This window comes from Hordeum vulgare, chromosome 2H, assembly GCF_904849725.1.
Source record: "Hordeum vulgare subsp. vulgare chromosome 2H, MorexV3_pseudomolecules_assembly, whole genome shotgun sequence".
NCBI lineage: Eukaryota > Viridiplantae > Streptophyta > Magnoliopsida > Poales > Poaceae > Hordeum > Hordeum vulgare.
In genome coordinates this window covers 657169217-657194001 of record NC_058519.1, presented here as the reverse complement: position 1 = coordinate 657194001, position 24785 = coordinate 657169217, and the positions used below count along the sequence as shown (strand labels likewise).

General features: G+C 46.6%; 1 protein-coding gene across 2 annotated transcripts; it reads left to right on the top strand.

Moving 5' to 3' along the window:
* Positions 1 to 4843: 4843 nt before the first annotated feature.
* On the top strand, positions 4844 to 6474 carry LOC123431289 (ABC transporter D family member 1-like). Of its 2 annotated transcripts, XM_045115112.1 has the most exons (3): positions 4844 to 5204; positions 5303 to 5597; positions 6022 to 6474. In XM_045115112.1, exons 1-3 carry the CDS (start codon positions 5143 to 5145, stop codon positions 6046 to 6048), a joined length of 384 nt encoding a protein of 127 aa, XP_044971047.1. In that variant the 5' UTR covers positions 4844 to 5142; the 3' UTR covers positions 6049 to 6474. The 2 variants fall into 2 exon arrangements, with proteins under 2 accessions (XP_044971047.1, XP_044971046.1); XM_045115111.1 differs by lacking the exon at positions 6022 to 6474 and having other exon boundaries at positions 5303 to 5990.
* The last annotated feature ends 18311 nt before the right edge of the window (positions 6475 to 24785 follow it).

Below are 24785 nucleotides of genomic sequence, written 5' to 3'. Positions count from 1 at the left end.
TTTCTGAGATTCGTGCTGAGGAGACTCGCCTCCGTGGTGCTGGTTTGCTGGAGGTTCCCTCGGTGCTCGCTGCTCGGACTTTTTCTACGCCACCTGCTGCACCGACCCCTTCTCGCTCGAGTGATCCGCCGCTCTTGCCCACTCCTTCTGGCGGCTCAGGTCGCCCCCGTCCACATTGTAACTACTGCAACAATGATGGTCATATTGAGCCGCACTGTTACACGAAGAAGAAACACTTGCGCAAGGCGCGGTCACCATCTCCAGCGACTTCGTCATCTACCTCGACAGCTTCAGCCATCGCTTTGACTGAGCAGGATATTCTGAGACTTAAGCGTCTGCTCGCTGCTTCCGGTTCTTCCTCAACGGGTACTGCTGGTTCTGTGACTGAGGCTTCCCGCACTGAGCAACCACCTTCTACACAGTCAGGTACATCCCCATGGGTTCTGGACTCTGGAGCTTCCTTTCATATGACTTCTAATTCTTCCACTCTGTCCTCTCTTCGTTCGCTTGATTCTCTTGTTCATGTCCTCACCGCTGATGGTACTCCCCTTCCTGTCGTTAGTAGAGGCACTCTTACCACTCCTTCTTATTCTGTTCCTGATGTTGCTCATGTTCCTCGACTTACCATGAATTTGTTTTCCGCTGCTCAACTTGCTGATTCTGGTTGTCGTGTCATCCTTGATCTTGACGCTTGTTCTGTCCAGGACCGTCGCACGCACACTCTGGTTGGGGCTGGCCCTCGCCGCCGTGATTCTGAGGGTCTTTGGGAGGTGGACTGGCTTCATGTTCCTTCCTCTGCCCATTCTCTCGCCAGTTCTTCCGCTTTGATCGCCTCGGCTACTGGTTCTTTCCAGCAATGGCATCATTGACTTGGTCATCTGTGTGGTTCCCGTTTGTCGTCGTTAGTTCGTCGAGGTCTTCTGGGGTCTGTCTCAGGAGATGCCTCCTTAGAGTGTCAGGGTTGTCGTCTTGGCAAGCAGATTCAATTACCATATCCACATAGTGAGTCAGTGTCTAAGCGTCCTTTTGATTTAGTCCATTCCGATGTATGGGGTCCGGCTCCCTTCGATTCGAAAGGGGGTCATAAATACTATATTATTTTCATAGATGACTTCTCTCGTTACACATGGCTTTATTTCATGACTTCTCGTAGTGAGGTGTTGTCCATTTATAAGCGTTTTGCTGCCATGGTTCATACTCAGTTCTCTTCTCCCATTCGTGTGTTTCGTGCTGACTCCGCTGGCGAGTATATCTCTAAGATGCTGCGTGGTGTTCTTGCTGAGCAAGGGACTCTCTCTCAATTCTCTTGTCCTGGTGCTCATGCTCAGAATGGCGTGGCTGAGCGCAAGCATCGTCATCTTCTTGAGACGGCTCGTGCATTGATGATTGCTGCCTCTCTCCCGCCGCATTTTTGGGCTGAGGCCATCTCCACCTCCACCTATCTCATCAATTTCCAGCCTTCCGCTGCTCTACAGGGTGGTGTTCCTTTCGAGTGTCTTTTTCATCGGTCTCCCGATTATTCGACGCTTCGCTTGTTTGGTTGTGTTTGCTATGTTCTTCTTGCCCCCCGCGAACGCACCAAACTGACCGCTCAGTCTGTTGAGTGTGTCTTCTTAGGCTATAGTGATGAGCATAAGGGCTATCGTTGTTGGGATCCTATCGGTCGTCGGATCCGTATTTCTCGGGATGTGACTTTTGATGAGTCTCGTCCCTTCTACCCACGCTCATCTTCCTCGACTTTTTCCGTAGAGGATATCTCTTTTCTCACTTTTCCTGACACGCCTATCACACTCGTTGAGCCTTTGCCTACTCATTCTGCTCCCTCTGCTTCTCCACCTCCAGTCGATTTGTCGCCACCATCTTCCACGGTCTCCTCGTCTAGCATGTCACCGGATTCTACACCTTCCTCTTCGGTGACTTCTTCGTCGCCACTCTCCGATTCTACTTTAGCGATTCCTCCTTCCATTGTTCCATCTTTTCCTCAGTGTTACACTCGTCGTTCACGTTCTGTGGATGCTTCTCTGGATGTGCCGTCATCCTCGTCTCAGCCTACTTATGGCTTGCGTTCTCGTCCTCGTCCGCCTGTTGATCGCTTAGGCTTTTCCACCGCTGGAGCTGCTGTTCTTGAGCCAACTACTTATCATCAGGCTGTTGTTCATCCTGAATGGCAGTTTGCGATGGCTGAGGAGATTGCTGCTCTTGAACGCACAGGTACGTGGGATCTTGTCTCCCTTCCTCCTGGAGTCCGTCCCATCACTTGTAAGTGGGTCTACAAGGTAAAGACTCGCTCCGATGGTTCTCTCGAGCGTCACAAAGCTCGTCTTGTGGCTCGTGGCTTTTAGCAGGAGCATGGTCGTGATTATGACGAGACTTTTGCTCCTGTGGCTCATATGACCACTGTTCGTACACTTCTTGCCGTGGCCTCTACACGCCACTGGTCTATCTCTCAGCTTGATGTTAAGAATGCTTTTCTTAATGGTGAGCTGCGTGAGGAGGTGTACATGCAGCCTCCACCTGGGTATTCTGTTCCTGATGGCATGGTATGCCGTCTTCGTCGCTCTCTCTATGGCCTTAAGCAAGCCCCCCGAGCCTGGTTTGAGCGGTTTGCCTCTGTGGTGACTGCCGCTGGTTTTTCACCAAGTGTTCATGATCCAGCATTATTTATTCACCTTTCTCCTCGTGGTCGGACTCTTCTTCTTCTTTATGTTGATGACAGGGTCATCACTGGGGATGACCCTGAGTATATTGCCTTTGTCAAGGCTCGTCTTAGTGAGCAGTTCCTTATGTCTGATCTTGGACCTCTTCGCTACTTTCTTGGGATTGAAGTCTCTTCTACCTCTGATGGCTTTTTTATATCCCAGGAAAAGTATATCCAGGATCTTCTTGCTCGTGCTGCTCTTACTGATGAGCGCATTGTTGAGACTCCTATGGAGCTCAATGTTCACCTTTCTGCTACTGATGGTGATCCCCTGCCTGACCCGACGCGCTATCGTCATCTTGTTGGCAGTCTTGTTTATCTAGCCATCACTCGTCCGGATATTTCTTATCCGGTTCATATTCTGAGTCAGTTTGTCTCTACTCCCACATCGGTTCACTATAGTCATCTCCTCCGTGTTCTCCGATATCTTCGGGGCACAATCTCTCATCGTTTATTCTTTCCTCGCTCCAGTTCTTTACAGCTTCAGGCCTATTCGGATGCTACGTGGGCTAGTGATCCTTCAGATCGCCGTTCACTTTCTGCTTACTGTGTTTTTCTTGGTGGTTCTCTCATTGCCTGGAAGACGAAGAAACAGATTGCAGTTTCCCGTTCGAGTGCAGAGGCTGAGTTGCGAGCGATGGCTCTTTTGACGGCAGAGGTGACTTGGTTACGGTGGTTACTTCAGGATTTCGGTGTTTCTGTCACTACACCGACTCTGCTCTTATCTGACAGTACAGGTGCTATTAGCATTGCGCGTGATCCTGTGAAGCATGAGCTCACCAAGCATATTGGTGTTGATGCTTTCTATGTGCGCGCTGCTGTGCAGGATCAGGTTGTTGCTCTTCAGTATGTGCCTTCCGAGTTACAGTTGGCGGATTTCCTGACGAAGGCCCAGACTAGAGCACAACATGGCTTTTATCTCTCCAAACTCAGTGTTGTTCATCCACCATGAGTTTGAGGGGGGGTGTTAGAGTTATAATACAAGTCATGTATCCTTCTGTAATTATCCCAATGTATAAGGGGTTTCCTGCATATAGTCCACCACCTGTACATGTATATATATACCGGCCTATGACCTCATGGTAATACAAGTTGCTTTCCTAACAGTAGCTTTGGGATGGAGGTCAAACCTGCATAGTTTGATTATTTGTTTTTTAATTAGATTAGTATGGGAGCGAACTGTTCATTGAGGATTTGCCCCCCTTAAAGTCATATTGTTTAAATTCAAAAAAAAATGTGTGGGGGGTGATGTCCCACTGTTTAGCCCTTTTAATTCCAGCACTTAAATAAGATTTTGGGGGCAGACATTGCACAAAAGGATCATGCGGCATGTAGTACCATAATGTTGTATTATCAAATCTAGCATCTCTCCATAACAGATAAATCTAGCACCAGTTCTCAACTTCTAATGATAAATCTAGCACAGATGCATATCTTCGTCGTCGTTGCATCCTTTGTAGCAGATATTTTTCTATGGAAATTTTATTTTGTTGATGGAAGCCTTTGCGCTGCTGTTCACTTTGTGCTGATTGCGACAATATATAACCAAGTAAAGAAATACCAGAATGTCTATGTGGATGAATTGATAATACATAATAATTAGTAGGATTCGTCTCCGGACGCCATCCATAACTCCTGGTCTAAAGTGTGTTGGTGAGATGTAGAGGAGCTTGGTGTTTCATTGTCTGGTTGATGCTGCACGGAAGGTGGAACTGCGAGGAAACAAGACAGGTGGACAATGCGACAGGAAGGAGGAATGCTGATAGATAAATAACACTGTGTTTATATTTTCATTAGTCTGTGAAATTTATTAGAAAATAAATTTTAACCCGTTATTCATTAGTTTGCCGTAATAATATTTTCATCGGAATGCACATGAAATGGCCTATATTGGAATGTGATTATGATATTGTTCAATAAAGAAACATGTGTCCTTCTGCTCTGATCCATAATAAGTATAGTTTTACTTTGGGTTCACATGGACTCAATTAGAATTAGCTCATTTTATAGAAGTTTCCTCAATGGTTATGATGGCTGAAATCACTAGCTATAGTTTCCGTGTTTTTTTTTCCGTTGCAACGCACGGACATGTTTTTTCGTAATTAACCCGTGACCCTAAAACGTTTCATTTTTTTTCTTCAAAAAAGCACCTATCCTCCTCCACTGGTAGCTTATCTGTTCGCGTTCTCCACCACCAGGCGTACGCACCACTGGCGATCTCCGCGGAGGCGGCTGAGTCAACCGGCCGCCCCTCTACCCCCCGCTCCGGTCCCTGCGGACGCACGCACTCCACGATGTGCTGCGGCGATAGGAGGCGCGGCTCGGTCCCGCGGCGGCTCGCGCGTCGCTGCCGCAGATAGCAAGATCTTCTCCCCCTCTGGCCGTGCGCCCGGCCTGCTGCTCCTGGGAGGTCGCGCCTCGCGGCACCGGCGGCGGCGGGAGGGATGCCGTCCCTGCAGCTGCTGCAGCTCACCGAGCGTGGTTGCGGGCTGCTCGTGTCCCGGAGGTGCGCGCCTGCTCAGCTCCAAAGTCTTGTCCTTTCGGACCGATATCTAAAAAAACAAATTTGGAATCTTGATGGTTGTCGATATTGGGTGGAGGCAGGAGGACGCTGGCGGTTGTCTCCGGCGCGCTGGTCGCTGGCGGGGCGTTGGCGTACGCGCGGTCGGGCCGATGCCAAAGGAGGAGAGGCCGTCTGGAGGCCGCTGTCAATGATGGTGACGATGCATTGGGCAGGAATGGGGAGAGGCTGGGTCACAACGACACGGATGGCCGGTTGGTCGGGACGATGAAGCGGAGGAAGAGCGCGCTGAAATCTTTGCATTTCTTGGCTGCTATCCTGCTCAAGAAGATTGGACCGAGTGGCACGCGATACCTTCTTGGCTTGATGTTGACAGCCGTAAGTTCAGACAATTTTACAGAATTGGCAGTTGTTCATAAGCAATGCCATGTTTTTACCGCGCCCGAAGAAGCGAACAGCTAGCTAGCTTTGAGTTTATGTTTTACACAAAGGATTAAGTCCCACTTTCGATATGCGGATGAAAACCAAGTACTTTTGTAACCGTCGATCTAGCCTGCAATCATGTTGGTCCTGCTAATAGTAAGGACAACGTAGAGCATACCGCTTGGATCTGTGCCAACTATTCTACTTAATAGAGCGGGCAAATTGATAATTGCGTGGTGGATATAGCAAGTTTGAGAAGACCCATTTTTGTTAGTTTTGTAGTGCCACAGTGGCACAGTTTAAGCGAATACACGTTTCATATGTTTGATTGGTGACATTTAAAATGGCTAATCTCACTCATGTTGTCCAACTAACGAAGGTGGAGCCACGAGACAGAGGAGGCTAGGAGAAAAGGAGATGCCGGAGGGGAGCAACCCTGGCCGGTCGCTGGCTTCGACGTGGCGGACCAAGGCGGCATCGATGCATAATTGGGTGGGGGCGAGCGAAATCAGGCCAAGGGGGCGCGCGAGGAGAGGAAGAAGTCATAGCCTGCAGGCCCCGTCGTCTCCATCCACTAACCCGGGAGGAGGGGCTCCACCACCACGGCATGGGGACGCCGCCCCAAATGGAAGGGAGGGGGTGATCCCGTCGGTGCTAGAGCTTGGTAGGGTAGGGGACGGGGCGTGATCGAAGAGGCAGGGACGGCCCATCTTAGTGTCAGGATGTGGAAGGCTTCGTGGAATATTAGAAAAGTAAACGACGAAGATAAGGCTATGAGCGAGCGCCAGCCAGGCTGCTGGTTTTTTCTAGCCAACCGACATGTTAGATCGCTAGCGTGGCTGCATCACACATGTGTTTACTCTTTTCCTTCTAAAAAAAATATGTTTGCTCTTCAAACTATGCACACGTCTATTTTTTCATTTGAAGTTGAAGATGACTCATCTTCTTTTTTTAATTTGATTATTTATGTCCATACTCATTTTTTAAATGTTTGCAAATAGTATAAAATGTTCATGAATTCAAAAAATGTTCTTGATTTTAGAAAGTATTCAAAAAAATTATAAGTGTTCATGAATTTGAAAAATTTCGCTGCTTCAAACATGTGCACGAGTTTAAAAAAATGGTCATGATTTCAAAAATTCTTCATGATTTCATGTAATTAGGAGTGATAGTGTATGTCGATAATACAACAAAATATGTCCATGACCATTTAAAATTATGTTTTTTTCCGTTACAACGCACGGACCCTTTTGCTAGTAAGGTACTAATCAAAACAGCCAGCATGTTTAAATTGTGAACACAACGAAGAAAAAACAAAGGCGAAGATCGCATAGCCTAGCGACGTGACAACCGGGGCTTGAACAAGGGAAAATCGGCTTGTCCGCTGTAGCCCTCCGGCGGACGATCGCGACACACACGAAAATTAAAGACATGCACATTGAACAGTTGAGCATTTAAATCTATATATATACCTATATCTATATATTTATTTATATATATACTATTATAAAGGATGGATCGTTTCTGCCATTAATAAAACTACCTTCGAAGTTGACATCTATCATATCACTCATAAGTGACAGAATACACTTTTTATAAAATGTTATGCCATTCCAAATCACAAGTGTTGAATCGGTCTGCTGGCTGGTGCCTTTAACCTCCAAGAGTAGTGGACAGAGTTCGTTACCTTCTTCTCACCGGTTTTCTTCCGTTTCTCTCCTATAAGGAGTTGGGCGCGCGGTCGGATTCGCTATCTCGCGCGGTGTATTTGGGGCGCCCGCTTCCGTGCGCGCCACACTCGAGCGCTCGCGCCACACTCTCTCCTCTCCGCCTCCTATGCCCCGCGCGCGCCGGCGCCGGTGAACTGCACCCATGGACGCACGCGCCGGCACCCCGCTCACCCCACTGTACAGCCGCGACCCCGCCGCCGCCGGAAACCCCAGCGCGGGGAGCGGCGGCCTCGCCGAACACCGCCGGAGCTTCACGTGATGTGGTGCGTGATGAGGTGAGAGGGAGGAAGATTCATCTTCGGAGGCGGAAGAATCGTCTTCGAAAGATGAGGACGAAGACGAGGAAGAGGATTGATGTGTCTTTCATTTGTGTCTTGAACTTTAGTTTGTATTTTGAACTTGGTTGGATGCACTTGTGGGCATGATTTTGAACTTGTAGGCATGAACTTTTATTCATCAACTTGTTTGTGTCAAATTTCACATGTTCATTGCATTTTGATGAATGTTTCAAACTCATGTTGTGTCCAAAATGCCATATATGTGAAATGCCCGGCGAGTCGCGTGCTCTGCATTTTAGCGCGGCTGTTGAAGCCAGCGCTGTGTAGAAGTTAATCATGTTGTTTCTTTAGGATTGGGAAAGAAAGCCAAACCGAATCCTAGTAGTATTAGGATTCCTAGTCCTAGTCTATTTCCATAGTCCCTTGTGGACGTGTATAAAAGACACCCTAAGGGTGTTGATTGTAACACCAGAAAAACGAAAAGCAATACAAAGCAAAGGCTCGACACGGGCCCTTAGCCATCAAATCCATCAATCAGTTTTATTCGTGTCGCTAGTTACGCAAGTTCCGTCAAGTAGCCGGCCGAAGCAAGAATCGCGCAGGCTCGCCTGTACAGCTGCATACACACGTTCAAAAGCCAACAATTGGTATCAGAGCCTCGACGATCTACGATCTACGATGACGGACAGCGACGCTGAGTCGATCAAGTCCGGCAAGGGCGGTGCCAAGGCGATCAAGAACGGCAACAAGGTGAAGAAGGGCGTCAAGTCAGCAACCAGTGGTGGAGGTACGAGCGGCGCCAACGTCCAGGCACATCGCAACATCCCCATCCAGTACCCGATGCTCACCGACGCTAACTACGGCGTGTGGGCGGTGAAGATGAAGATTATTCTCCGAACCCTTCGAGTGTGGCAGGCAATCATGGACGACGACGTCGATGACAAGTCCGACGAAGGTGCCATGACGAGTCCGGATTCCGTGCTAATGACATTGGCGGAGTTCGAGACGGCAAGAGAGGCGTGGAACGCACTCAAGGAGATGAGGATCGGAGAAGATCGCGTCACCAAGGCTCGGGCACAAGTGCTGAAGCGCCAATTTCACAAATTGCAGATGGAGGAAACTGAATCGGTGAACGACTATGCCATGCGTCTTACTACTTTGGTGGGAGAGATCCGCGCGCTTGGTGCAAAGCTCGATGAGACCGAGATTGTAGATAAATTTTTCAGTTCGGTGACTGATAAATTCACGTACATCATCGGCACGCTCGAGCAGCTTTACGACATCAACGACATGACCATAACGAAGGCAATCGGACGCTTGCGGACATGGGAAGAGAATGCTCGTGGCTGTCGGAAAGGCAAAGGAAGAGGTAGCGACCAACTCATGTACTCGCGCGCAGATTGGGAGGCCCCAAGTAGCAAAGGAAGGCGTTATGGTGGCGAAGGCTCAAGCAACGTGAAGCGCGACGGACAAACCGAAAAAGGCAAAGGAAAAGGCAAGCCACAAGGTCGTGGTAAGGCGGACCAATCTAAAGGGCGGAAGACACGGAACTTGGATTTATCCGAGGTTAAGTGCTATAACTGCAACGAGATGGGTCACTTTGCAAAGGATTGTCCGAAGCCTAACAAGCGGGAGATCAAGGCAAATTTGGCAAAGCAGGAAGACGAAGGTCCAGGTCTTCTGATGGCCGAAGTTTGTGATCTCACTGAAACGGTGGTTGTGAAACCAACCCGGAAGGTGCTACTCCATGAGAAGAATGTGACACCAAAGTTATCCGGGGATCACAATGTGTCGTGGTATCTCGACACGGGTGCCAGTAACCACATGATGGGATGCAAGGAGAAATTTCTCGAGCTGGAATATGATGTTCAAGGCTCGGTCAAGTTTGGTGATGGTTCAGCTGTGGAGATTTGCGGGCAAGGATCTGTCCTATTCTAGGGTGTCACAGGCGAACATCGCATACTCACCGGAGTGTACTACATCCCACGGCTTCGCAACAACATCAACTCTATTGGGAAGCTTGACGAGAATGGATGCAAGGTGAATATCGAGAACGGAGTGATGACGATCTTCGACAACCTCCGAAACGTGCTAGCTCGCGTTAATTGCACATGGAATAGGCTATGTATCCTCAACCTTGATCAATCTCAACCGGAGTGTTGGCTCGCCAAGAGTGATGATGATTCGTGGTTATGGCATGCTAGATTTGGACACGTTAACTTCTACGCCTTGAAGAAGATGTCAAAGATGGAGATGGTATCCGGGATGCCAGTTATCGACCATGTTGATCGAGTATGTGACGGGTGCTTGGTTGGAAAACAGCACCGCAGGCCATTCCCTTCTCAGTCTACCTATCGTGCAAGTGATGCACTCGAGCTGCTCCATGGTGATCTATGTGGCCCTATCACCCCGGCAACTCACGCTGGAAAGAAGCACTTCTTCCTTGTGGTAGACGACTACTCGATATATATGTGGGTCGTTCTCCTACGGTCTAAAGATGAGGCGTTTGAAGCGTTCAAGAAGCTGAAGGCTGCAACGGAGATGGAACACAAGCTGAAGGTTCGCGCTCTACGGACAGATCGCGGCGGAGAGTTTACGTCGAACGAATTCAACGATTACTGCGAGAAGATTGGCATAAAAAGGTTCCTCACGGCACCTTACACGCCGCAGCAGAACGGGGTCGTTGAAAGGCGCAATCGAACCATCGTTGACATGGCAAGGAGTTTACTCAAGAGCAAGAACCTGCCGGGGACTTTTTGGGGAGAAGCTATCTCGACGGCGGTCTATATTCTCAACCGGGCTCCAATGAAGGCGGTGGTCGGCAAGACTCTGTATGAAGAAATTTATGGACATAAGCCGAATGTGTCTCATCTACGGACGTTCGGGTGTGTGGCACATGTGAAGACGGCGGAGCCGCATCTCTCAAAGCTTGCCCATCGTAGCACCAAGATGGTGTTCATCGGATACGAGAGGAGTTCCGGCACCAAGGCATACCGTTTCTACGATCCACAAACCAAGCGTCTACGGGTTTCACGCGACGTCGTGTTTGAAGAAAACCAAGCGTGGAATTGGAGCGCCGTATCCAACGATGCTCCATACAGTAACATATTCATGGTTGAATTTCCAACTGATGATGATGCACGGGAGGATGTCCAAGTGGTTGATAAGACGCCCAACCAAGGTGACCACAATGGTAGTGATCATCATGGTGCCGACATCGACGACGACGTGCATAGGTCGCAAGGAGATAGCGACAACGAAACGCACGACACGGGTGGAGATCTCGACGACAACATCGACAACGAGGCGCATAGTGACGATGACAATCAAGATGATGATCATGATCACGACGACTACGCCGACGACACGGATGTCGATGACACACCAGGGTCTCAGCCGTCTTCCTCAAGTGCATCAACACCGACACAATTTGTGTCGCCTCCTTCGCAAGCCACAACGGACTCCTCACGGCCTCGTCGCTACAAGACCCTCAAGAAAGTCTACAAGTACACAAAGCCAGTTACGCTCGAGTACTCCGGACTATGTCTGTTCGGAGTTGAGGAGCCGGCGAACTTCGTAGAGGCGAGCAAAAGTCGTAGTTGGACGCACGCCATGGATGAGGAGATGAAGGCGATTGAGAGCAATGGCACGTGGACTTTGGTAACCCGTCCTCTAAACCAAAAGGCGATAGGTTTGAAGTGGGTTTACAAGTTTACAAGCTACGAGAAGAAAGGTGAAGAAGGGAAAGTTTACAAGCTCAAGAAGGCACTTTACGGGTTGAAACAAGCGCCAAGAGCTTGGAACTCAAAGTTAGACCGGAGTTTGGTCTCGCTCGGGTTCAAGAGATGTCCCCTCGAGCACGCAGTCTATACAAAGAACTCCAAAGGCTCAAACCTGCTAGTTGGAGTTTATGTCGATGATCTGATTATCACCGGAGATAGCGTACAAGAAATTGAACGTTTCAAGGCGCAAATGAAGAACAAGTTTAGCATGAGCGATCTGGGATTACTCAGCTATTACTTGGGCATCGAAGTGAAGCAAAGCTCCGGAAAGATTTCCCTATGTCAATCGGCTTATGCGGTCAAGTTATTGGAAAAGTGTGGCATGTCAGATTGCTACGAGACACAAGTTCCAATGGACCAACGTCACAAGTTGAGCAAGCGTAGCTCAAATCCGCCGGTGGACACCACAATGTATCGAAGCATTGTGGGCAGCCTAAGATATTTGGTGCATACCCTACCTGACTTGGCTTATTCAGTCGGGATCGTGAGTCGTTTCATGGAGAATCCGACAACCGAGCACATGAGCGCGGTCAATCAAATCTTGCGCTATGTGAAAGGCACCATTAATCTTGGTTGCACGTACATGAAGGGAAAGGAAGGATTGATCCTTCGTGGATATTCAGATAGTGACATGGCAGGTGATGTTGATGACCGAAAGAGCATAACGGGCATGGTTTTCTACCTTGGCCCGAATTCGATTAGCTGGAATTCTCAGAAGCAAAAGGTGGTGGCAATGTCTTCATGCGAGGCAGAATACATAGCGGCAAGCACGGCGGCTTGTCAAGCAGTGTGGCTGAGAAGACTCCTAGCTATTCTTGCAAAGCAGGAGGTGCAGAAGGTGTCACTGAAGATCGATAACCAAGCTGCAATCTCGTTGTGCAAAAATCCGGTTCATCACGAAAGGAGCAAGCACATAGATACCCGGTTCTACCATATCCGGGAGTGCATTGAAGAAGGGTTGGTCGAGGTTCAACATGTGAACACGAAAGACCAACTTGTCGATATTTTCACCAAGTCCCTCGGTCGACAGAAGTTCATCGAGATGAGGAGGAAAGTCGGAGTGCAAGAAGTGAAGTCAAGCAACAAGATTAAGGAGGTGAATGTAGAAGTTAATCATGTTGTTTTTTTAGGATTAGGAAAGAAAGCCAAACCGAATCCTAGTAGTATTAGGATTCTTAGTCCTAGTCTATTTCCACAGTCCCTTGTGGACGTGTATAAAAGACACCCTAGGGGTGTTGATTGTAACACCAGAAAAACGAAAAGCAATACAAAGCAAAGGCTCGACACGGGCCTTTAGCCATCAAATCCATCAATCAGTTTTATTCGTGTCGCTAGTTACGCAAGTTCCGTCAAGTAGCCGGCCGAACCAAGAATCGCGTAGGCACGCCTGTACAGCTGCATATGCACGTTCAAAAGCCAACACGCTGGCGGCCGCGCTAAACCAGCCAAAGCGCGCGCGCCAAACAAGTTTTTTGCGTGCGACGCGAAGTGCGTCTGTTGGACATGTTCTTATAAATGGAAATAACTCGGGAAAATGTGTATATTCCAAATAAGACGTTATCTTGCGTGCTAGTCATTTCTAAATTACGTTTATATTGCACCCATAATTTTAATTAATACATTTCTCTATATGGGGTATTTTGAAAATGCCTATTCGTTATGCATGTCCTTACAGGTTGATTCATTTTGGAGGAGATACCTAACATGTTTGCAAGCAAATTAAATCTTGTCTTGAATTACTGTTGCAAGCACATATATAAATCACTAGTGGGGACACGGCCTATAGCCCCGGCCCGTAAGGGGCTTTAGTCCCGGTTCACCAACCGGGACTAAAGGGGCGGGACTAAAGGCCTAACATTTTCGTCCCGGTCCTCTTACACGTCGGGACTAAAGGTGCTCCACGTGGGCTCCTCGTAGCGCCCCAGGGGCAGGCCCTTTAGTCCCGGTTCGTTACACGGTCCGGGACTAAAGATTTTCAGATTTTGCTGTTTTTTGGGGTTTTTTTTGAATGAAAATTATTTTTGGATTTTAGGGTTTTAGGGTTTAGGTGTTCGGGAGATTAACGTGATGCCTCGTTTGGTGTTCGGGAATTAGTTTTCATATAATTTAAATAGAAATAATTATGCGTATATATATAAGATTAACTTATCTTACAAGCGAGCATATATATACAATTATATGCACATCTGAATTATCGGGACTAGAGCCCGTCTATTCGATTACATGGACGAACATCAGTAATGGCCCCTATTTACACTAAATGGTCCTTTGTCATCTATAACTTCCGTTCTCAGAAATCCCGCAAGCTCCTCTGCAACAGCAATCGCGCGTTGCTCTGGTAGGACCTTCGTCCTCATGGCCGTGTGCTATATAAGAAGAGGAGATGAATATGAATATCAATCATGATAACAAAAAATGACGGGTAAAAATAGAGGTGTGAATGTTCATTGCTTACGTCGAATCTGTGCTCCTTGAGCTCAGAGGTAAACGTGCGAATGGTCTCGCAAACATAGTATCCGCATAGATGTGTTCCCCGTGGCTGCTGGTCGCACTTTACGAGAATAGAATATATATAATCAAAATAATAATCTAGCATCATAAATGTATTGAAAATTAATAGAAGTATATCATACTACTACTTACCTGAGCCGCTCTAAAGGTCAGCTTCTCAGGAAATTTACCGGGAGTCACGCACTTGAACCGCTTCCAAACCCTGTCCGACAAGGATAATGATTTGCTAAGTTTTTCATTAATTGATATATCAGAAAATCATCGAAAGAGACCGATAGAGCGCAAGAATGATTAAAATTACCCTTGGAGCATGTCCTGCAAGCTTTGGAACTGTTGCAAGGGTCTCGATAATGGGTCGAAGGCATCAATTCTTCCCTTATCAATTTGAATGTCCAACAGAATCCAATGGAAGCTGCACATGTATATATATATATGTGTGTGTGTGTGTGTGTCAGTAACTTATCAATTACACTTATAAGTGAATGGACACAACAGAGTAAAGACCCTCACTTGAAGTTGTATGGAAACAATATGTGGTCACAGAAATTTTGATCTGTTAGAAACCTTAGAAGGTTTTCCTCCGTCTCCTTGGGATAATTAGTTAGCGTCGTTATATGTATTTTATCTGGGTCAATAAACCCAATATTTATGATTCTCTTACTTTTACAATCCAGAATCTTCATTCTGCATAATAGAGTACAAGTTATATATAGACAATGAATTGAAATAACTAAACAAGTTATATGTAGAGAACGAATTGAAAAACTTACAGACAATAGCAACTCATAAGCGATTTGTCGAGGGCGCCGACATTGTACATCTGGAAGAGTTCATCAAAGTCGATATGGATTTCTTCGGGGCGGCCGTAGTACTCCCGTGGCACACTCAGCACGATCATCGTTCTCCCCTTCTTTGATTCACTTAAGTACCATGTATGCAAGTAACACATATTTGTTGGGAGATCATCTTTGCTGACCAAAGGCTCACCCATGACAAACTTTGGCTTAGGGGCTATCACAGCCTTGGGTATCTTGTCGTCTTGGGAAGACATCAATTCTTCAACCGAGATACCACATTGAGCCGCCAACTCCTTTGCTGTTTCTAAAGCTAGCCCCTGCACCGGAGGGGGGACATTCTCGGTTAACACCTTGAGGGGTGGGATCGACTGTTTGGCCTGTTGTCCAAGCTGAGGAACGTCTGATTTTTTCTTGCTTGTAGTTGAACTGCTCTTTTTCACTTCCTTCTGCAATGTACGTGTATAGTCATCACGCTTATGGTCTAAGTCATAAGGTCTGATAGGAAGATTAGCAGACGTACCTTTGAGAGGGGCGACCGTTTGCGCTTTGCGACCGTTCTCCCTGGGTATCCTAAGATTGTCATTGCAGATGAGGTCCCCTGTTTTTTCGTCGTACGACCCACCATGCGCAAGGAACCAATTTATTGCTCTCAATTCCCACTCACCACGGAGTGGTTCAGGTACGATGCCTTTATCTATCAGATCTTGCTCTTTCTTTTCTCACTTTGGGATGGCAGTCTCATAGCCCCTGGCCCCAGCTTGTGGTGATATTTCTTCTTGTCGGCATTTATCTTGTTCTTTTCTGATAATGCCTGGGCATCTTCTGACTCCTTGTACTCTTGAAATTCCTTCCAGTGATTCGCCTGCTTGGCTAGATACCCCTCGAATACTGGCACTTTCTTTGTCTTCAGATAGTTTTTCCATAGCTTCTTCTTCCAGCTACGGAACAGTTCGGCTCTTCATTCTCACATTCTGGCAGGTTGAAATGTGACATGAGATCATTCCAAAGATTATCTTTATACCTTTCGGCGACATAGTCACTATCGGCTGCCCCTTTGCGCTTGTTCCACTCCCGAACGCTGATCGGGACGTGATCCCTAACGAGAACTCCGCATTGCTTCTTGAATGTGTCAGCAACATTCTTAGGAAGCTTGGGTTCACCCGTAGGCATTATCACCTCAAAGGTGTAATGCGTCCGTGCATCCAACTTTCTAGTCGGGCCTCGTTTCGTAGATTTGCTCGATGTGGAGGCCTAAGAGGGAGAAACATTCGTCAAATGAATGTATATGTATACAATATAGAGCTATCTCCAATATTTTTCACATATTACAAGTGATTGTCGAACTTCATATGTATACCTCGCCGGACTTTATTATTTCTTCACCGGCTTCTCCACCGGCTTCTCCATCAGTGGAGCTATCACCTTCTCCATCATTGGACCTATCTCCTGCCCCATCGGCTTCATCTTTGTGTCGCTCGACCTCCATTCCATATCCGGAGTCGTTTAGATATGATGTCGGAGATTCAGCTGGTTCAACGTCGGGGCCATCTTTGATTATATCTTCGAGAAGTTCTTCCTCTTCGAGGTTCCTGATATGTGGATCCATAGTTCTGCAAAAAACGGACATTTGATTAACTAATAAACTAACAAACTATATAAGAGGGGTTGGAAACTTCGAAGGCTCGTTTTATATAGGAGGACCTTTAGTCCCGGGTCTTGGTTAGAACCTAAACTCTAAAATACCAGCCGGGCGGAGCCCAGTCCCGGACACTTAAGCATATACAATAGCAAAATTAAACTAGTTCTATTAATTTTCTTGCTAAAAATAAACTATTAACACTTAAGCATATACAATAGAAAAATTAAACTATTAACACTTAAGCATATACAATAGCAAAATTAAGCAATAATCTAAGAAACACTATTAACACTTAAGCATATACACTATACAATAGCAAAATTAAATGACAAAAAAATAGTTCTTCTTCTTGTAACCCTAAACTAATTTTTCCTCTTCTTCTATTTGTCCTCTTCTTCTACTTCTTCTTCTACTTCTACTTCTCCTCTTCTTCTACTACTTCTCCTCTCCTCTTCTTCTATTTTTCCTCTTCTTCTCCTCTCCTCCTCTTCTTATTCTCCTTTTTCTTCTTTTCTTCTCCTCCTCTTCTTATTCTCCTTTTTCTTCCTTTCTTCTCCTTTTTCTTCCTTTCTTCTCCTTTTTTCCTTTCTTCTCCTTTTTCTTCCTTTCTTCTATTTTTCTTCCTTTCTTCTCCTTTTTCTTCCTTTCTTCTCCTTTTTCTTCTTTTCTTCTCCTTTTTCTTCCTTTCTTTTCCTTTTTCTTCTTTTCTTCTCCTTTTTCTTCCTTTCTTCCCCTTTTTCTTCTTTTCTTCTCTTTTTTCTTCCTTTCTTCTCCTTTTTCTTCCTTTCTTCTCCTTTTTCTTCTTTGCTTGTGCTGGCCGGAGTGTTGGGCAGGAGGGGGCGTGGGGCTTACCGGCCGGAGGTGTCGACGGCGCGCGGCGAGGAGGACGGGGCGGCGTGCGGCGAGGAGGGCGGCGCGCGGCGAGCAGGACGGCGGCGGCGAGCGGCGAGGAGGACGGGGCGGCGTGCGGCGAGGAGGGCGGCGCGCGGCGAGCAGGACGGCGGCGGCGAGCGGCGAGGAGGACGGGGCGGCGTGCGGCGAGGAGGGCGGCGCGCGGCGAGCAGGACGGCGGCGGCGAGCAGGACGACGGCGACGGCGAGGAGGACGGCAGGCGGCGGCGAGCAGGATGGCGGGCAGCCTGACGGCGTCGTCGAGTTCGTCGCTTGCCGCGCCGGGCAGGAGAACGAGAGGAAGAAGAAGAGAAATGGACGATTTGGGTTCGAAATTTTCTAACTCCCGCTTATACAGGTGGATCTTTAGTCCCGGTTCGTGGCTCGATCCGGGACTAAAGACCCTTTAGTCCCGGGTGGAGCCATGAACCGGGACTAAAGGCCCTTTTTTGGCTGACCAGAAGGCGGGAAGCAGGGGCCTTTAGTCCTGGGGCGTGGCTCGAACCGGGACTAAAGACACCCCTTTAGTCCCGGGTGGAGCCACGATCCGGGACTAAAGGCCCTTTTTCGGCTGACCAGAAGGCGGGAAGCAGGGGCCTTTAGTCCCGGGGCGTGGAAAGAACCGGGGCTAAAGTTTTGCCTATATAAACCCTCGCCCCTGCCCACCATATCCCCTGTTTTTTGGTTGTTGAAGTGTGACCATGCCATGCTCTTGCCACTCTAGTTCATGCACATGACGTGTTCGATGAAATGCCCGAGCCACTCTACTTAAGCTTTCTCCTCTCCAAGCTCGACCTCCAAGCTCCATTTTCCTTAACATTTGTCTAGGTTTGGCGTGCACCAACTGCGAGCACCACCGTGGTGAGCCTCTTGTTCTTATCTTCTTTTTAAAATTAAAAAAATCTTACTTGTATGATTTACATACATACTTGTATAAATTACTCACTTTCATTATTTTTTGTTATTATATGGTGCGATGGTTTTGGTATTCGCCTCCGTCGGCCCTCATCCTGTCTATGATTCGGATGTGGTATATATTATCTTTTATAACTATTTGTTTTATTTAGTGTTTATGACAATTATGACATATATTTTTTTAATCTAGGAGGTATGTGAACCGTAAATTCCAACCCACATAAAAATTCTTGTCGAGAAGTTAAATTTGGTTGAAAAAGAAAACAAATACTTGAAGAAAAAATTGAAAATAATTGAGGATAAGAATATGGAACTAGAGTTGCATGTCACCGATGTCATCGATGATCGCAAGATGAAGATCGATGCGATGCGGTTGAAGATGGATGCAATGCGCTTGAAGATGGATGAAATGCGCTTGAAGATTAGGAATATTAGAAAATAGGCCATTGATAAAGAGGCTTGGTATCATTATGCTGTTGGGTCAATTGTTACCTTAGTTGCGATTTTGATCGCGTTTGTTGTTGCATTTAAATGTTTTACATAGTTGTATGTTGTTTTATGAGAGAACTTTATGTATTTATTTTTTGCAATAATAACATTTGATCACTACTGTTCTTTGGCTTTAATGTGATGTTGAACTTGTATTCATTTGGTCATATGTTCTGCAATGGTTTTTTGATATATTTGATTTCATAATGTTGGAATTATGCCCTAGAGGCAATAATAAATATAGTTATTATTATGATTCCTGTATCAAGATAATCGTTTATTATCCATGCTATAATTGTATTGAATGAAGACTCATTTACATGTGTGGATACATAGACAAAACACCGTCCCTAGCAAGCCTCTAGTTGGCTAGCCAGTTGATCAAAGATAGTCAGTGTCTTCTGATTATGAACAAGGTGTTGTTGCTTGATAACTGGATCACGTCATTAGGAGAATCACGTGATGGACTAGACCCAAACTAATAGACGTAGCATGTTGATCGTGTCATTTTGTTGCTACTGTTTTCTGCGTGTCAAGTATTTATTCCTATGACCATGAGATCATATAACTCACTGACACCGGAGATTTATGCCTTGTGTGTGTCAAACGTCGCAACGTAACTGGGTGACTATAAAGATGCTCTACAGGTATCTCCGAAGGTGTTAGTTGAGTTAGTATGGATCAAGACCGGGATTTGTCACTCCGTGTGACGAAGAGGTATCTCGGGGCCCACTCGGTAATACAACATCACACACAAGCCTTGCAAGCAATGTGACTTAGTGAAAGTTGCAGGATCTTGTATTACGGAACGAGTAAAGAGACTTGCCAGTGAACGAGATTGAAATAGGTATGCGGATACTGACGATCGAATCTCGGGCAAGTAACATACCGAAGGACAAAGGGAATGACATACGGGATTATATGAATCCTTGGCACTGAGGTTCAAACGATAAGATTTTCATAGAATATGTAGGATCCAATATGGGCATCCAGGTCCCGCTATTGGATATTGACCGAGGAGTCTCTCGGGTCATGTCTACATAGTTCTCGAACCCGCAGGGTCCGCACACTTAAGGTTCGACGTTGTTTTATGCGTATTTGAGTTATATGGTTGGTTACCGAATGTTGTTCGGAGTCCCGGATGAGATCACGAACATCACGAGGGTTTCCGGAATGGTCCGGAAACGAAGATTGATATATAGGATGACCTCATTTGATTACCGGAAGGTTTTCGGAGTTACCGGGAATGTACCGGGAATGACGAATGGGTTCCGGGTGTTCACCGGGGGGGGCAACCCACCCCGGGGAAGTCCATAGGCCTTGGGGGTGGCGCACCAGCCCTTAGTGGGCTGGTGGGACAGCCCAAGAAGGCCATATGCGCCATAGGAAGAAAATCAAAGAGAAAAGAAAAAAAAGGGGAAGGACTCCTCCTTCCAAACCTAGTTGGACTCGGTTTGGAAGGGGAGGGTTGCCCCCCTTGGCTCGGCCGAAGCCCTTCGGGGTCCTTGGACCCCAAGGCAAGGCTCCGCCTCTTCCCCCTATATATACGGAGGTTTTAGGGCTGATTTGACACAACTTTGCCACGGCAGCCCGACCACATATCTCCACGGTTTTACCTCTAGATCGCGTTTCTGCGGAGCTCGGGCGGAGCCCTGCTGAGACGAGGTCATCACCAACCTCAGGAGCACCGTCACGCTGCCGGAGAAATCTTATACCTCTCCGTCTCTCTTGCTGGATCAAGAAGGCCGAGATCATCGTCGAGCTGTACGTGTGCTGAACGCGGAGGTGCCGTCCGTTCGGTACTAGATCGTGGGACTGATCGCGGGATTGTTCGCGGGGCGGATCGAGGGACGTGAGGACGTTCCACTACATCAACCGCGTATACTAACGCTTCTGCTGTATGATCTACAAGGGTACGTAGATCACTCATCCCCTCTCGTAGATGGACATCACCATGATAGGTCTTCGTGCGCGTAGGAAAATTTTTGTTTCCCATGCGACGTTCCCCAACAGTGGCATCATGAGCTAGGTTCATGCGTAGATGTCTTCTCGAGTAGAACACAAAAGTTTTTGTGGGCGGTGATGTGCGTTTTGCTGCCCTCCTTAGTCTTTTCTTGATTCCGCGGTATTGTTGGATTGAAGCGGCTTGGACCGACATTACTCATACGCTTACGAGAGACTGGTTTCATCGTTACGAGTAACCCCGTTGCTCAAAGATGACTGGCAAGTGTCAGTTTCTCCAACTTTAGTTGAATCGGATTTGACCGAGGAGGTCCTTGGATGAGGTTAAATAGCAACTCATATATCTCCATTGTGGTGTTTGTGTAAGTAAGATGCGATCCTACTAGATACCCATGGTCACCACGTAAAACATGCAACAACAAAATTAGAGGACGTCTAACTTGTTTTTGCAGGGTATGCTTGTGATGTGATATGGCCAACGATGTGATGTGATATATTGGATGTATGAGATGATCATGTTGTAATAGTAAATATCGACTTGCACGTCGATGGTACGGCAACCGGCAGGAGCCATAGGGTTGTCTTTATACTAACGTTTGTGCTTGCAGATGCGTTTACTATTTTGTTAGGATGTAGCTTTAGTAGTAATAGCATGAGTAGCACGACAACCCCGATGGCAACACATTGATGGAGATCATGGTGTGGCGCCGGTGACAAGAAGATCGTACCGATGCTTTGGTGATGGAGATCAAGAAGCACGTGATGATGGCCATATCATGTCACTTATGAATTGCATGTGATGTTAATCCTTTTATGCACCTTATTTTGCTTAGAACGACGGTAGCATTATGAGGTGATCTCTCACTAAAATTTCAAGACGAAATTGTGTTCTCCCCGACTGTGCACCGTTGCTACAGTTCGTCGTTTCGAGACACCACGTGATGATCGGGTGTGATAGACTCAACGTTCACATACAACGGGTGCAAAACAGTTGCGCACGCGGAACACTCGGGTTAAGCTTGACGAGCCTAGCCTGTGCAGACATGGCCTCGGAACACATGAGACCGAAAGGTCGATCATGAATCATATAGATGATATGATTAGCATAGGGATGCTTACCACTGAAACTATACTCGACTCACGTGATGATCGGACTTGAGCTAGTGTAAGTGGATCATGAACCACTCAAATGACTAGAGAGATGTACTTTTTGAGTGGGAGTTTAGCGAATAATTTGATTAAGTTAAACTCTAATTATCTTGAACATAGTCTAAGTCCACTTTGAATATATTTGTGTTGTAGATCATGGCTCACGCTACAGTCATCCTGAATTTTAATACGTTCCTAAAGAAAGCTAAGTTGAAAGATGATGAAAGCAACTTTGTAGACTGGGCTCGTAATCTTAAGCTAATCTTACAAGATGGGAAGAAGGATTATGTCCTTAATGCGGCGCTAGGAAATGAACCACCTGCTACGGCTGATCGGGATGTTAAGAACGCTTGGTTAGCACGTAAGGAGCACTACTCAATAGTTCAATGTGCAGTCTTGTATGGCTTAGAACCGGGACTTCAACGTCGCTTTGAGCGTCATGGAGCATTTGAGATGTTCCAGGAGTTGAAGTTTATCTTTCAGAAGAACGCCCGGATCGAGAGGTATGAGACCTCCGATAAATTCTATGCTTGCAAGATGGAGGAAAACTCGTCTGTCAGTGAACATGTGCTCAAAATGTCTGGGTACTCAAACCGTCTAGCTGAGCTGGGGATTGAACTCCCGCAAGAAGCTATCACTGACAGAATCCTTCAATCACTGCCGCCAAGCTATAAAGGCTTTGTGTTGAACTAGAACATGCAAGGGATGAACAAGTCTCCCGGCGAGTTGTTTGCGATGCTGAAAGTCACAGAGTCTGAACTCCGTAAAGAGCATCAAGTGTTGATGGTGAATAAGACCACTAGTTTCAAGAGAAATGGCAAAGGCAACAAGGGTAATTCGAAGAAGAGCGGCAAGCCTGTTGCCAATCCGACGAAGAAACCCAAAGCTGGACCTAAGCCTGAAATGGAGTGTTACTATTGCAAGGGTATGGGTCATTGGAAGCGCAATTGCCCCAAGTATCTCGCAGATAAGAAGGCGGCCAAAGAAAAAATCAGGTATATTTGATATACATGTTATTGATGTGTACTTAACCGGCTCTCGTAGTAGTGCCTGGGTATTCGATACCGGTTCTGTTGCTCATATTTGCAACTCGAAACAGGAACTGCGGAATAGACGAAGGCTGGCGAAAGATGAAGTGACAATCCGCGTAGGAAATGGTTCCAAGGTTGATGCAATCGCCGTCGGCACAGTTTCACTTCAGTTACCATCAGGATTAGTGATGAACTTAAATCATTGTTATTTAGTGCCTGCGTTGAGCATGAACATTATATCTGGATCTTGTTTATTGCGAGACGGTTACTCTTTTAAGTCAGAGAATAATGGTTGTTTTATTTCTATGAGTAACATCTTTTATGGTCATGCACCTAATGTGAGAGGATTGTTCATATTGAATCTTGATAGCGATACGCATATACATAACATTGAGACCAAAAGAGTTAGAGTTAACAATGATAGCGCCATATTTTTGTGGCACTGCCGCTTAGGTCATATTGGTGTAAAGCGCATGAAGAAACTCCATGCTGATGGACTTTTGGAGTCACTTGACTTTGATTCACTTGACACGTGCGAACCATGCCTCATGGGCAAGATGACTAAGACTCCGTTCTCCGGAACAATGGAGCGTGCAAGTGACTTGTTGGAAATCATACATACCGATGTGTGTGGTCCGATGAGCGTGGAGGCACGCGGCGGATATCGTTATTTTCTCACCTTCACTGACGATTTGAGTAGATATGGTTATGTCTACTTGATGAAACACAAGTCTGAAACATTTGAAAAGTTCAAGCAATTTCAGAGTGAAGTGGAAAATCATCGTAACAAGAAGATCAAGTTCCTACGGTCTGATCGTGGGGGTGAATATCTGAGTTTTGAGTTTGGTACTCACTTAAGACAATGTGGAATTGTTTCACAGTTAACACCGCCTGGAACACCACAGCGTAATGGTCTGTCCGAACATCGTAATCGTACTCTATTAGAGATGGTGCGATCTATGATGTCTCTTACTGATTTGCCGTCATCGTTTTGGGGTTATGCATTAGAAACAGCTGCATTCACTTTAAATAGGGCACCATCAAAATCCGTTGAGACGACACCATACGAACTGTGGTATGGCAAAAGGCCAAAGTTGTCGTTTCTTAAAGTTTGGGGATGTGATGCTTATGTCAAAAAGCTTCAGCCTGAAAAGCTGGAACCCAAAGCGGAAAAGTGCGTCTTCATAGGTTACCCAAAAGAGACAGTTGGGTACACCTTCTATCTCAAATCCGAGGGCAAAGTGTTTGTTGCTAAAAACGGAGCTTTTCTCGAGAAGGAGTTTCTCTCGAGAGAATTGAGTGGGAGGAAGATAGAACTTGACGAGGTTGTCGAACCTCTCATCCCTCTGGATGGTGGCGCAGGGCAAGGGGAAACCTCTGTCGTTGCAACACCGGTTGAGGAGGAAGTTAATGATGATGATCATGAAACTCCAGTTCAAGTTTCTGTCCAACCACGCAGGTCGACGAGACCACGTGCTGCTCCAGAGTGGTACGGTAATCCCGTCTTATCAATCATGTTGTTAGACAACAATGAACCTCCAAATTATGAAGAAGCAATGGTGGGCCCAGATTCCAACAAATGGCTAGAAGCCATGAAGTCCGAGATAGGATCCATGTATGAGAACAAAGTGTGGACTTTGGAGGTACTACCTGAGGGCCGCAAGGCTATTCAGAACAAATGGATCTTTAAGAGGAAGACGGACGCTGACGGGAATGTGACCGTTTATAAAGCTCGACTTGTGGCAAAGGGTTTTTCACAAGTTCAAGGAGTTGACTACGATGAGACATTCTCACCCGTAGCGATGCTTAAGTCCGTCAGAATCATGTTAGCAATAGCTGCATTTTTCGATTATGAAATCTGGCAGATGGATGTCAAAATGGCGTTCCTTAACGGTTTCCTTAAGGAAGAGTTGTATATGATACAATCCGAAGGTTTTGTCGATCCTAAGAATGCTAACAAGGTGTGCAAG

Excerpts from the sequence above, each read along its gene's own strand:
- LOC123431289 (XM_045115111.1), top strand. The coding sequence starts at position 5,143 with ATGCCGTCCCTGCAGCTGCTGCAGCTCACCGAGCGTGGTTGCGGGCTG. Across the intron at positions 5,205-5,302 it reads GGGCTGCTCGTGTCCCGGAG|GAGGACGCTGGCGGTTGTCT; the intron begins GTGCGCGCCTGC and ends GGGTGGAGGCAG.